Here is a 14,230-nt window from a genome sequence, read left to right as displayed (position 1 = left end):
TTACGCAGATCAATGAAGGAACTTGTTACTGCTTGGTTTCTGTTCAGCCATGTGAAAGGGTACAGAGAAGAAATACTGACAAACAGGAACACCGATTTCATTTGGACAATCTTCCTTATACACAGTGCTACATGTAGTTGTTATGAATATGATGGAGTGTTATTATTAATGATTATTATAACTGTTATGGTTATTATTAACAATTATCTTATAATGTGATGTTCTTTTACTTGGTGGGATTTCAGTGTTTATTGTTTTTAGAAAACTAGCATTCTCACGACTAGTTGGTGTTTTCATACATCTGGTCATAAATTCAAGTTTTTAAAAACATTCTGAATCTTGATGCATGCCAGCTCCATTTCATTGAGAGGCAGTTACAGTATGCCTGGATTTGAAGGTCATCGATATGTACTGTGCCTAGACATCGGCCTTATGACTTCTTGATCTCAAGTGATTACTTAGGTTTCCACTCGGGTACAAAAATATCTATTGAAAAAATCTGCCGCCTTCTAAACGTATGTGTAGACGACGGTGTTTTAACAACCAGTGAGGGGTAGATGTGTTTGGGACGGGCCAGACGTTGTTAAACCAGACCGGAGGCGGTCTGTTGTCTCAACTGCAGCAGCCTGACCCAATAACATATTATGGGTTGTATACACTAAACCCATGATGCCATAATGTATGTGTTTTTGGATGAATGTTTACCGGGTGGAGAAAAACGAAGGTCTAATGGAAACCTGAATGCTTTGAGTGTCTTTTTCAGGGAAATAGGACAGGTGACATACAGTAGTATTAGATTTTTTTAATAGAGCCACAAAAGGTCTGTAGCAAAGTCTGTAATATCTCACAAGCCATATCTATCGAAACTCATTATCACAATTTTATAAATGGTTAATCTAATTTGTGAAAGTATTGTATTTTGTATAGCTAGTACAATCAGAATATTTTGAGTCTTCAACATTAATTTGAGGATTCTACAAATTACGTGTTAGTATTTAATGAGTTGTACAGTGCCAAATTCATAATATTTAGTTGTCTTTCTATTGTCATAGCCTCCTACAAAACTACAGGGGATATTTATTTTTCACAACTAAGAACTCACAGACAGACAAGTCAGCTAAAAAGCTGAGAAAGAAATGAATGAATACGGTGTGTGTTTTTAACATTATGAATTCATTTAGAGAGAGGATGGTTAATGGCCACCTGAAATGTAAAGCATTATTAACAGTAAATGGTATGGACAGGGATTGTGTCCATTAATGAAATTCATGGATTTATTTTCATGCCTATATAGATTTCAAAACAACCCTTTTCTTATTTTTCAATGCATTGCTCCCCTTGGATACGACAGTGACTCTCAAAGAATTTGTATAATAAAGTTGATGGAAAAAAGGTTTGTTATTTATTATACAGTGTAAGTTTCTTGCATTAATGTTCTTGAATTATTATTTTTATTATTATTATGAATGTTATAATAATAAATAATAACCAAGGCACTGTTTTCTGTCATTCAGTGATATATTCTTATCTTAGTGTGGAATGTTTTAACGGTATCCTCAACCATTTGGCCCCTCACACTCTTTTCTTAAAGAAACAAACATTTTCTGCACATTGCACCTATACCTTGCAACGATATTAATATTAGTGAACTGGGCTGTATGCCTTACAGTTACTGCACTTGGAGGAGTAGACCGCCAAGTGCTTTCTCACACAAATCTATCGACAATAGTTCAGACTTCAGTTAGACTTGTTCATTGTTTGCAATTCAGGAAAATCTTACGAATTTGATGTGTAATCTAGTTAAAGTGAGACTCTGTAATAAAACAGATGGCAAGCCAATGAGCTAGGCCTACTCCTCTGTTTCAGCAGAAATCTATGTTTTCAGCATAGAATTTAGCTCACATTGACGTTTTCAGTGAGGAAGTATTTGGCTCCTCAACTTAAATACAAGTAGCAAGCTGCAAAATAAAAATACTTGATTAAAAGCAAAAGTCCTGCAGTGACATATTAAGTCGTATGAGCGAAATGCACTTAAAGCATCAAAAGCTATTAAAAGTATTCATGAAGCAGAAAATGTGATTATTATTACTGGCACATTCATGTAGCTGTTGAAGCTGAAGATGCAGCTAGTTCGACATCGACACTTGTCTTAATCTGTAACAAGTAGAAAGTAAAATATTTCTCGTGATTTACTGTGGAGTAGAAATATTAAACAGCACAAAATGGAAATACACAAATAAAGTACAAGCACCTCAAATGTGTAAGTATAGCAGTGGTGTAGGTTTTGAGACCAGTGGCTTGATCAATCAGAGACAATATTGAGATTCTAAAATAATCACAAGACAAATTAATGTTTTACAAGGGGTCAAACCAGAAGCAACGGCTCTATATTAACAAAAAGCCATTAGTCTTCAGTATGTTAGCGAGCACACAGTGGCTCTATGATACAATATCTCACATCAGGATGTGAGATATTGTATAAGCCACATTAGGGCGATACAGTGCCAGTGGGAGTGGGCAACAGTGCTTTTAAATGAAATGAAAAGGCGAAATTTGTCTTCATATAATTCACAGCTCTAGACCATCTGAGTGCGGAGTTATATCATCAGTACCTGCTGGATCCTTAGAGTGAGGTGAGGGCTACTGAGCTCATATTTAAAACCTCCTGTGAATACATTTATTGCACTGAGATGTATGAAGGCTGAACTAAAAGAGCAGACGGTGACATTGTACTGGTGGAGAAATATTCTTTACAGGAGGTACACAAAGGGCACGGAAAATATTATGTTTGATTTAGGCACTGGCTGCCACTGATGCGGTACAATCATTGTAATTTGCACATTTCACCACCAGGAGGTTCAGTAGCTCCTCGGCTCTGTCTGAGACAAAACCTGCACGAAACCTTCACTCAAAATGTCTTTTAATTGATAAGAAAAGCTAATAATCATATTGATCTGGAGTTTGTTGATTTACGGCTGATCACTTTTAAAGTGGTTCAATTGTGTAGATCTGTTTGGGATAGAGGAACAGGAGAGGCCAAGAAGAGATGTCAAGAAAAAAACTTCATTTTTATCTTGAGTGCCTTGAGAAATGCATGCGACTTGTTTTGTTCATTGTTATTACATTATTCTTAACACTCAGAAGTATGGATGTGTATGTGACTGAAAGGCCAATGAAAAATGAAATGACAAGCTCTTGGTTTAATCAAGCACTTCTTGTAAATACTGTATACCCCATATGTTCAAACTGCAGACAAACAATCAAATGGGACTGAGAACAAAGATAAGTATATCCCCTGAATAGGTTGTACTTTGGTAGTAATAATATCACAATGAATTTATAATATTTATTCACACGCGTACACATTATACTTTTTATTCACACATAGATCTGTGAAATTTTTATTAATGTTGATTGGCTGTTAAAAAAACAATAAATAATAAATAAAAATCATTAACAATTGTGTTCATGCTCCTGAAGACCTGTTTTCTAAACCTACCATCACATCACCAGATTATGCATCTCCAGAAATTATACATAGGCTAATAGACGTAAAGTTCATGAAACTAATTTATGTGTAACTTTTATGGCATAATTCAAAATGGCTGTGGCCTGTGCATAAACTTAATAAATAAGACATTGAATTGCTAATACAAAGAGATAGAATAAAAGAGCACCACAGAGGCTATTTCTATTCAGCTAATGCAATTTATTTATTAGTTATAGCCAAAAGACCGAATTTTAAGTATAATAGGCCTATAAAACATCATCTATTATGCAACCTGGGGTAAAGTCCTCAACCTTGCACTGAGACTAGGTAACTTTTAATATAATCGGGCAGAGGGTTGTGGAAGTGAATTTAAACAAATGATATGAATGTGTTACGTTAGTGGAAGATTATTCCTCTTTTATCGAACGGTAAAACCGCTGTGAGCCCTATGCAGCCGCCCGTGAGCCCCGCTCGTGCTACCCGGAAATATTACAAGGGCCGGAAAGGACCGATGTTAAGGGAGCACACGTCACTCACTTTTACCCAAAAAAATATCATCACCGACCATCCAAATTTTTTCCTCGGCCGTCGAAATCTTTAACGCTCCCTCTCGACGCAAACGGTCGTAATCTAACGGCAAAGGAGGCGGCTGCGGTCGGCGTTGATTTCTTGCGGGAACCGTGTAAGTGTTCACTCGGCTCAGCATCAGTGAAAATGGCTCTGGCTAACGACTGGAAAACAGCACGCAGACATGGACGCGGGCGATAGCTAGCTAGGCAGTTATAAGAAGGCGTTACAGGCCTCATCCATCTGCAACTATGCTCCAACTCAATGTGTGGGTAAATATTTACCGAATACAGGTTACGCATGTGTAATAATGCTAACGCTAGCCTCGTAATGGTAATGGTCGTCGGCGTGCTTTTAATAAAGCGAATCGGAAAGATGGCTAACGTTAGCTTACAGCGGGTGGTGGTGTTCTTTGCGTGAGGCACCAAATGGTTAAACATGCCGAGCCAGTGTAGAATACGACGCTAAAGAGAGAAGTTGTGCATGCAAGCGCGTCCAATGTTTTCCTCCCAAATGTGAGCCAATACTATTGCAGGATGCCTCCTCGAGTGCATCCGTTATTACTTGCGCCTGTAAAGATGCCGCTAATGTTTACACTGTGCAGCGGGTGTGTTACTGGTGTTAATTTGAGCATTTTCTGCCCTTCTTTCACAGGATCTACGTTAAAATGAGAGGCAGTGAAATATGCGATAGATTATCACCCTCATCTGCCAGGAGAGCTCACCCCCGACTAGGTTCATCACATCGATTAGAGGAAACGGTAAGATATTACGAGGTGAGCAAAACGTGATTCAAATGGAGTGATTACCGGAGCCGGTGTAACGTTACTCTCAGCCTTCACAAGTAGAATAACAGCACATTTTAATGCCTACAACAACCTAACGTATGACGCCACAGTTAAATGATCTATTCCCCCTTTTTTGGACTGTGAAAAGTGTATTTATTTAATTAAATAACGTATCATATTGTTGGTGGTTGTGGTTAGATTAGATTTAATCCGACTTTAATGACACTGCACACAGTGAGTACAGGTCCAACTAAAGGCAGCTTAGTATAATTAAGTGCCATAGATATAAATAAATCAATAGACAGGATGAATTATATATCATATGGAAAATGTGCAATATGAATGGATGTAACTTGATATTTACAGGCCAGTCCTCCTCTTGACACACCTTAAGTTATTACACAGCATCTGATACTGTGTAATCCCCCCCCCCCCACCATTTCGACTCAGGTTCGACCACTTCCAATATTCCTTTTTAGAACATTTCTAAAAACAAAAGACATTCACATGGACTGCATTTTGACATTATGTTTTGACGGAAATGAAAAAAAGGCAATGGTGAGTATGGTGCTAGTATATGATTACGAGAATGTAGATCCGAAAAACGGTCAACTTTCTCATGGTAATAATTATGAGCCATGATTTGCAGTATGTTGACGGCACAGAGTGTAAAATGTAGCAGGGATGCCACCAGTGTAAAATCAGTTATGTCCACACACACTGGCATAATGTGGCATTTCACGCAACACGGCTAAACCTCTATTCTGTCAGTTTCTCTTCCTCAATACCATTTGGTACTTGCAGAGAGAGCCAGATATACTGTATTTATTCTGTAGTAAATATAGTGTGAGATACTGTACATCACTGAACCGCTGCAGCACACACGGGTTACAGTGGTAGGTAAGTCAGTGTATAATATTGTCATAAATTGGGTCACTTTCGCCAAGGTAGCTTTGTTAAAGAAGCAATTTCGGCCTCCTTTCAGCACCAACCTTCATGGCAGAGGCCTAATATGAACAACTATATGTGTAGACAAGTAAGAATGATGAAAGTAACTTTTGCCTCCTTTAGTAAAGATGTACCTAATGATATAAAGAATTGGCAATCATGCAACAATTCTGGTTGTGCTGCAACCCAGCAGAACCACATTATGGTAAGTTATTACAAAACAAAATATTGCACGTGTTTATTAGCATGTAGACGTGCCTGGAGAGGGAGAACTGAGAAATGTAACCGGACATCGAAATGTACATTAATCGTTTAAACTGAGGGGCTAATTGCCTCACAATATTAAGAAACGTTTGGTAGGTAAATTGCAGCATGAATAAGACACTCGTGAGAGCTAAAACCTAACAAAAGTACTAATTTGTGTTCTCAAATCTAATGTATGTGTAGAAGCAAAATGGCAAATTAAACCCGATGCCAAAAGTATTCAAGTAAAATAACATAATCATTCTCTCCACTCAAGTATTGTGATTTGCAGTTACAATACAGACTGAATAATCCTTTCACCTACTGTCAGCCATTGGGGAAAAATCTCTTGTAATGTTACAGTGCAGACTTAAGTTAATGTCTATGTAGATTCACCTTAATAGATGGGGGTCACCTCTGTATAGGTTGAAGGCCTATTAGCCAAAGACAGTTAGCAGATTTTTTTTATTCAAAAGTCCTGTTCCCCCCCGATGACTTTCATCCCTTTTTGAATTTTGTTTTTCCAGCTGTAGGATCGTCTCGGCTGAACACGGATCAGGAATCTTGCTTAGATGAAGGATAATGTCAACGCAGTAACTCTCAAAGGAAACCAGAAGAAGTCATTTGAACTGCTTCTCAATAAAAACTATTCTAAGCCATTTTTAAATTAGGTGGAACTCATCTACCTGTCTTAAAGACACTTTTACCCGTTGATCATAAACTCATCTTCCCGGCCACCCCACTCATTTTGGAAGTAGAGTGTGGGCAGTGGATAATCAACAGGGAGTAGCAGCACCAGAAGTAAACTATCTGGAGAGACGAACTTAAGATTTAAGACATTCAAGTAGTTCTGGAAAATATTAGTAGCATAACCTCACTCTTAGGGTAAAGTTTGTCTTTCACCAGTCAGTGGTGGGATCTTTGTTGCCGCTCCTAGTGCTGGAGGTTTGGCCCGTGCACCCCCATGTGCCAGTGAGTGGGAAATGTTCCAATTTGGAAAGTACAATCTGGACATTATAGAGATGTTAAGTGGGCATCAGGCCCACCAGTTTAAAGGCCTCGGGTTAGATCGACAACTACAACATCAGCAGCAAGTGCAACTTCACCAGCATCAACTCCAGCAGCAGCAGCAGCAGCAGGCTGAATCTTCTGGAGCTCTTCTGTCTGGACTTGGCTTGGGCCCCCTGCAGGGGTCAAGAGGTAACGCCTTTTCTGATTCTGCCTCCATTTTTGCCAAGATGAGTGCCCCTCCTCCCCCACCTTTACAACAACAGCCTTCCTCATCTCAGAGCTCTCGTTCAAAGTCAAGCAAGATGAGCAGCAGCAGTTCAAGCCATTCGTCAGGCTACCCACAGTTCCTGCGCTCTTTCCACCCGTCTGAGGCAGCACTAGCACAGGAGCAGTTACACCCAGGTATAGGGCGTTTTGAGCACTTTGCTGGGGGAAGTAGTAGTAGTGGGAGTGCTGGGGGATTAGGGGGATTAGTAACATCAGCACCTCCACCCCCTCCTCCTCTGCATCCCGGCCTCTCTCTCCCCCAAGTATCATCTGGTCCCTCCTCTTCCTCTCCTTCCACTTCAACATCTGTGGCCACCTCTAACAACCCTTCTAGCAGCAGTGCAGTCAGCTCGTTGGGACACCAGTTGGTTGGGGCCCAGTCTGATGCGCGAAGCCTTCACCAACAATTTAGTTGCATGTTAGCTGCTAATCAGTATTTCCTTTCTGGGGTGCCTTCTAATTCTAGTTTAGAGCAGTTTCTTGTCCAACAGGGAACCCATAACCACTTAGGGCTTGGTTTAAGTCAGACAGGCGGGGACCCCGGCTCTAGTCTTGCTCCGCCTCCTGCTTTGCATTCTTCTCACTCACATGGCCACTCCACCCCCCAGTCACATCACGCTCCACAGCAGCAACAGCTTCCACCTCACGCCCTTTCTCATCCTCACTCTCATTCCCATCCTCACCACCCACTCCACCCAGGCCCCCATTCCTCATCACTGGGTGGCTTTGACTTCCAGGGCATCCCTGTACTCTCGTCAAATCAGATAGCATCTCTGATGCAGCAGGAGGCAGGTTTGCCGCTCCCCTTGCCACTCCATTTATCTTTATCTAAAGATGATGGTAAAGGGGAAAGCAGTGGAGGTGGAAGTAATAGTAGCGGCGGCAGTAGCAGTAGGAGGAAGAAAGCTATGGCTGGCTATTTGCCACAGAGAAAATCTGAAAGCAGTAGTAATAGCAGTAGTGGCCACGGCAGCCACAGTGGTAATCCCACTACTAGCAGTAATGGTGGAGGGCTTAGTCATGGTCAGCCCCCAGCTTTAATTGGGAGCGGGGTTGGTATGTCAAATATGGGTGGAGACCCATCATCCCTGCTTGCCTCATCATCTTCATCCTCATCAGTAGTTTCTTCCTCCTCCTCTGCTCCCTCTTCCACTGCTGCCTCAGTACTGGTTACTAATGATGCTCACCTTTCTAAATCTGATAACCAGAGCTCAATGCAAGCCAACAACACAGAGTCTGATTCAGAGCTTGTTTATAGCTGTGGAGAGTGTGGCAAAAGCTTCCCTCACCTTTCAAGCCTTCGCAGGCATTTGCGCATGCATGAGCCAACCACTGCAGGTACTAGCAATTCTTCCTCTACTGTCCCAAACCCCATTCACATTAAAGCTCAGTCTGACCCAAGCCTTCCTCATTCGACCCAAGAAACTCCCCCAACCCCAGCCCCAGCCCCAACCAATTCTTGTCCTAGCCCAGACAAAATATTTCATTGCCCTGATTGTGGCAAAGGCTTTAAGAAAAAAGGGCATCTCCTGCAACACGGTGTTATACACTCTTCAGCCCGCCCATATGGCTGCTCCACCTGCTCTCGGGCTTTTAATCGTAGAGAGTCACTGACACGCCACGAGAAGATACATGAGGAAAAGCCATTCCGATGTCCCGCCTGTGGTCGTGCCTTCCGTGAGAGCACCTCTCTACTCAACCATGCTGCCTCAGGCACCTGCGGCAAGCCAGGTAGGGGACCCAAACAAAGGGGCGGCAAGACGGGATCTGATGGTGAGCACAGAGTCGGGGGAGGGGGCGGAGGAGGTAATGGAGGAGGGGCAACTTATCAGAGCAATAGAGGTGTTAGTTATGGGAAAACTGAGGAAGAAGATGGTGTAATCATTGTGGGGGAAGGAGAACCAAAATCAGGGTTAGGATGTGATGGTCTGTTTCAGTCTGGAAGGGGAGTTAATTCAAATGACAGGGACAGATCAGATGCTAAATACCCCACTGACTACTCTCGGAATCGTTACACAGGCTACCATGACGACCATCGTTCTCAAGGTAATCCATCTCCGTGCTACTCTGGTGCCTCTCCCTGTGGAAGTGGGATGGCGGGCCCAGCTCTGAGAAAGGCACCCTTGGCTCCGACACTGCATCCACACTCACAGAGCCACAACCAGCACCACCATCCGCAGCAACAGCCCCACCTGCCCCTTTCTTCTCTACTGGATGACTCAGAGGATGATGTCACTAGCTCTGTCAATAACGCAATCTCTGCTATAACAGCAGCTAGTAACAGTGGAAATAGAGGGGATGATAGGGGAGACATCATAGGAGGTCTACTAGGCGGTCTTGGTTTAGGTCCACTGGGCTCACCTTCATCAACATCTGGTTTAGATAAGAATTTCAGAGGTGGCGGGAGCCAGGAGGCTATGAGCAGCAACCCACAGAATCCTACTGCCAAACCAAAACGTCCCCGCAAACCCAGAGCTAAGAAAGATCCTGCAGCTGGTGGACAGCCCCCCAAACGTAGGCAATACACCCCCAGAATGGGGTCCAGTGGCCTGCCACGCACTCACCTCTGCAGCGTCTGTGGGAAGGGATTTGCACGTCGCGAGACCCTACGCAGACACGACCGCATCCATACTGGAGAGAAGCCCCATCACTGCACTGTTTGTGGAAAGTATTTCAGAGAGGCTTTTCACCTCAGCAAGCATCAAACGGTCCACTCCGGGGCCAAGAATTACAAATGCAGCATCTGTGGAAAAGAGTTCGGTTACTCCCAGAGCCTCAGGAGGCACAGTAAACTCCACCAGAAAGGGGAGCTGGAAGAGGTGCCCACAACACCAGCTGCGGATAACCTTAACAGCTTTAACCCCAACCCTCAATGTAGCGTGGCCCAAGACAGGAGCCAGATCCAAGCACCAAGCACCTCCTCCTATTACTCCTACCCTCAAGACGTCAAGCCTCAAGACACCAACCCCCAGTCGCAGCCTCCAGCCCCACCTCCGCCTCGACTCTACACCTGCGCTATATGCTGGAAGTCCTTCCGCCACCACTTCCATCTGACCGCCCATCATCAGACGGTCCATGAAGGTGGGGGTGAAAAGCTCTTTTGCTGTGAGGTATGTGGAAAAGCATTTGCTTACTCTAACAGCCTCACTCGACACAGGCAATCGCAGCACGGGATGACCCGTACGGATGCGCTGAATCCGCAAGAAGGCAGCAGTGGGTCTGGAGACAACAGAGGCGGGAGTGATGTGAATCAGTCAACATCAGAGAGTGAGGCTGCCACCAATGCCCTGCTGCAGATGGCTCCTTCCACAGAAGGCCACGGAGGGCAGAGTCTTAGCGTCGTCACTCATAGCCACCAGCAGCCACCCCCGCAACCACCGCCTGGTTACTCTCCTCTCTTTTATGACGCTGCGGCCCAATCTTCAGCCTCTAATGCTCCAACTTACTCGCAGCCTCTGCCTCCAAACTCTACAATCATGGCCCCCCAGCACCCGCATTCCCCAGCCGGGGTGAAAGGAGAGCACATATATCCAGCTGGATCCCGTAGCCGTACGCTCCACACCACCGCCCCGTTCCAGCCCCTCACGGAACTGCCCTCCACTGAACATCATCATCTGCATCATCATCATCATATCTCCCACCATCATCCTCATCATCAGTCAGGGAGCCAGTCCCACCAACACCTCGACTGCAGCATCCAGTTATCACACGATGACATGAGACGACTCAAGAAGAAAAAAAAAAAGTCCAACAGGAGAGATTGGAGGGAAAATAAATGGGATTCCCAAGATTTAGTCAGATTCGATGGAAGCAAAAAGAAGAGAAAGATAAGTTGTACAATAAGAAGGCAGATGAATAAAAAACAAGGCTCTCTTCGTTTGACAATTAGGCGAGGAGAAGGATCAGGTAGTGGAGGGTATAAGCTTGTCAACACAGGGGGGATGAAGGTGCAGGTCCTCTCGTCTCTCAAAGTCCCCGTGAAACGGTTTGGCTGTCCTATGTGCCCCAATGCTGTGTTTTCCCGTAAAGCGGGACTGCTTGTCCACATGGCAGTTAAACACCCACAGAAAGCCTCGACCACTCAGGAGCGACTCAGGTGCAGTGTATGTGGGAAGCAGTCTCACAGGGCTTTGTCCGCCTTCATCCATCGGGCCTCCCATCGCGCCAGAGGGACTTTCTCCTGCCGACGCTGCTCCACTCGCTTCTGGAATGCTACGCTGCTCTACAGGCACAAGGTGTCCTGCCGCCGCAGGGCTAAAGGACTGCAGCGAGGAGATGCCAACAGGCTGAAGCTTTCAAAGAGACCAGAAGAGAGGCCGACCCGAGAGGGTCAGGAGGAGATACCGTACCTACAGGGACCATATAGATACTGAGCGTCCCGGTACCTGAAAAGAGTGTCACACCAGTGGGATATTTCAGTTCTAAAATGGGAAGGCGAAAAAACAAAAACAAAAAAGGGACTTAAAAAGGCAAATGCTGCCTTTTAGGATAATTTTCCTCATGTCTCTGTTGACATCTACTCTGCTGACTATTAGAACGAGTGTGTTAACAACTACTGTAGCGCATCCTATAATAGTTCACCAGAAATCCTTCCAGATTATATTGGAAGGTGTTTTCAAAGACGTGACTGTTTCCATAGGTTCATTAACCCCTTAAGTGCATTGACACTATGCTTGGCTGACACTGTGCAGTTACTAGACAAGTTTAGGTGAAATGACCTGCTAATGTACTTCTCCTCCCCATAACTAGACTCCCTGCTACACCTCTTGCTGTATGATAAACGTCTCTGCTGTGTACTTTGTCTTGTTGTTGTTCACTTAGAGGTTCTGAGGATTTTTTTAAACATGTAAAGTGCATTTATTAGGAGTAGGGACATGAGGACAAAGACCTTTGTTGATAGTTTGTCAGTGCATGTTTGTTCTCTGGTCAAGTTTTTAGCTGAGGTTGTGAAATCGCTCCTACAGTATGTGATGGTTTATTCAGTATACGCCCAGAAGTTTGTAGTGTTAAAACTTGATTTAAAAGTTGCTCTATATTCCCTAGTGATTGAATCACATATAGATAAAATGTCAACGTTGCTGGTAATTAGCATTTCAAGGTTCCCTCTCCCGCCAAAATGAAGAAACTTACAAAAAGCCTTGCCTAGTATGTTCACACTACTTCATTTATTTGAGATATTCCTCGCTTTTATACCAAGAGATTGAAAACAGGTTAAACAAGTGGACTGTAACACATGTTTATCTCATGTTATTTGTATGCTCTTTTTAGCAGTGATTATTTCTACAGTACTTCACGGTGTGTTAACGACAAGGACCTATATCATAATAGAAACCAATGTAATATTCCATGTATTTATGTGTGTAACCCAATCAGTCTTCATGCCAATCGTATACTTAACCCCTTCTACCTTTTTACTTTTTGCTGAGTTGCAATCATGTTCTTACTGTTAAGCCTTTTTTTGTTTTCTTCTGAAGCAAGTTTTAAGTACATCATGTCACTTTATTCACATATGAAATGTTCATACCCCTGTCAAGCCTTCCCTTTTTTTCTTCTGAAGAAAAATGATAGTTTTAGTAGATTTCTATCACATTATTTACTGAGAAGTCAGTAGTTGATTATATTTCAGCAATGAATAAACCTTAAGTGTAATCATTTGTTTTCCTTTCATTTGTCATTTTAAATATCCTGAAGATGGTGCAAAGTGCGAGTCACGAGGACATTGTAACTGTCAGCAAAGTCAGTATTGAAGTTTTAAAATGACATTGATCTTCATGTCCTGTGTGAATTCCATGTCACTGGATTAAACGGTTTTCAGGATGTATACGAATCCGAATCACCTTCATTGGCCAAGTATTTATACACATAAGAGGAATTTGGCCCAGTTGTTGTGCTCTTAATGTACACAGAAATGGACAACAGCGAGGAACAACGACAACCGAGCGGTGTGTACATAAATATATTTTTTAAAAGCATATACAAAAGTCTTTATACAGGTTAAGTGTTCGGTAAGTTGCAAACTATACAAACAGTGCAAATAAATACTGATAGGCATACATGGTCAATACAGTTATGAACAGTATGTGCATGTATACATGTCTATACAGTGCATACAGCGTGTAGGATTTGTACTTGATATATCAATATATATGTTGCATTAAAAACTAAAAACAAAAGATCTATATTGGGAGCAGTGAATGTTTTGGTGTTACAGGGTTATTGAAAGTGTGTGACTGATTTAACTCATCAGAGGGACGCGCTGTGGGAAGAAATTGATCTTGTGTCTGGTTGTTTTGGCATTCGGTATTCTGGCCCGTTTCCATGTATCTGGGGGAGTGTAAATCCTGGATGGAGGGGCTGGCTGCCACCCCTGATCTTCTCTGCAGTTCTAACTGGCTGATCCGAACCAGACTGTGATGGACGTGCAGAGAACAGGCCGCGTTATTGCAGTGTTGAATCGTACGAGCAGCTCCTGAGGCAGGTTAAAGGAAGTACATCCTCTTTTCTCTTTAGGTCCTGAGAGAAACCCCCAGACTCCTGAAGGATTCCACAACAGACACAGTGCTGCTCATTGTGACATAGCAATACATTACATTAAAGGTAGGTTTCCCATTGGGGTTGGCCAGATTACTCCAGGGTAATGAATCGTTCTCAATAATTAAAATGTGCAGTATATTATCAGTATACTGTGTAAAACCTCTCACTCATAGCGCCACCAGATGGCAGTAGGCAACTTATTTATACTGTACACTTGGCCTGTTGATAAGTGTGGCAGTCACATGGATTTTGCACAGATAGGGGGTGGACTGGAGAGGCTGAGTGTTGTATGAGTGTGTGAATTATGTGCCTCCTGTCTGCTGTTTGCTACGAGATTAAGGCCACCAAGTAAACACAATGCCTGAGAATCATTCGGTAGTCTC

General features: G+C 43.1%; 1 protein-coding gene across 3 annotated transcripts; it reads left to right on the top strand.

Moving 5' to 3' along the window:
- Positions 1–4,005: 4,005 nt before the first annotated feature.
- Positions 4,006–13,217, top strand: LOC306782561 (uncharacterized protein). Of its 3 annotated transcripts, none has more exons than XM_079275982.1 (4): positions 4,006–4,172; positions 4,712–4,817; positions 6,563–7,235; positions 9,333–13,217. In XM_079275982.1, the coding sequence occupies exons 3-4, from the start codon at positions 7,019–7,021 to the stop codon at positions 11,684–11,686; spliced, it is 2,571 nt and encodes an 856-aa protein (XP_079132108.1). In that variant the 5' UTR covers positions 4,006–4,172; positions 4,712–4,817; positions 6,563–7,018; the 3' UTR covers positions 11,687–13,217. The 3 variants fall into 3 exon arrangements, with proteins under 3 accessions (XP_079132108.1, XP_079132109.1, XP_079132110.1); XM_079275983.1 differs by having other exon boundaries at positions 4,712–4,832; XM_079275984.1 differs by lacking the exons at positions 4,006–4,172; positions 4,712–4,817 and adding an exon at positions 5,966–5,997.
- The last annotated feature ends 1,013 nt before the right edge of the window (positions 13,218–14,230 follow it).

This window comes from Melanostigma gelatinosum (genome assembly GCF_949748355.1).
Source record: "Melanostigma gelatinosum genome assembly, chromosome: 9".
Taxonomy (NCBI): Eukaryota; Metazoa; Chordata; class Actinopteri; order Perciformes; family Zoarcidae; genus Melanostigma; species Melanostigma gelatinosum.
This window is presented reverse-complemented; position numbering and strand designations above follow the sequence as displayed.

What these genes read in the sequence shown, in the direction of transcription:
- LOC306782561 (XM_079275982.1), top strand. Translation starts at nt 7,019, where the DNA reads ATGTTCCAATTTGGAAAGTACAATCTGGACATTATAGAGATGTTAAGT. An exon ending in CCCCCTGCAGGGGTCAAGAG is followed by an intron (nt 7,236 to 9,332) that starts GTAACGCCTTTT and finishes ATCGTTACACAG; the next exon opens with GCTACCATGACGACCATCGT.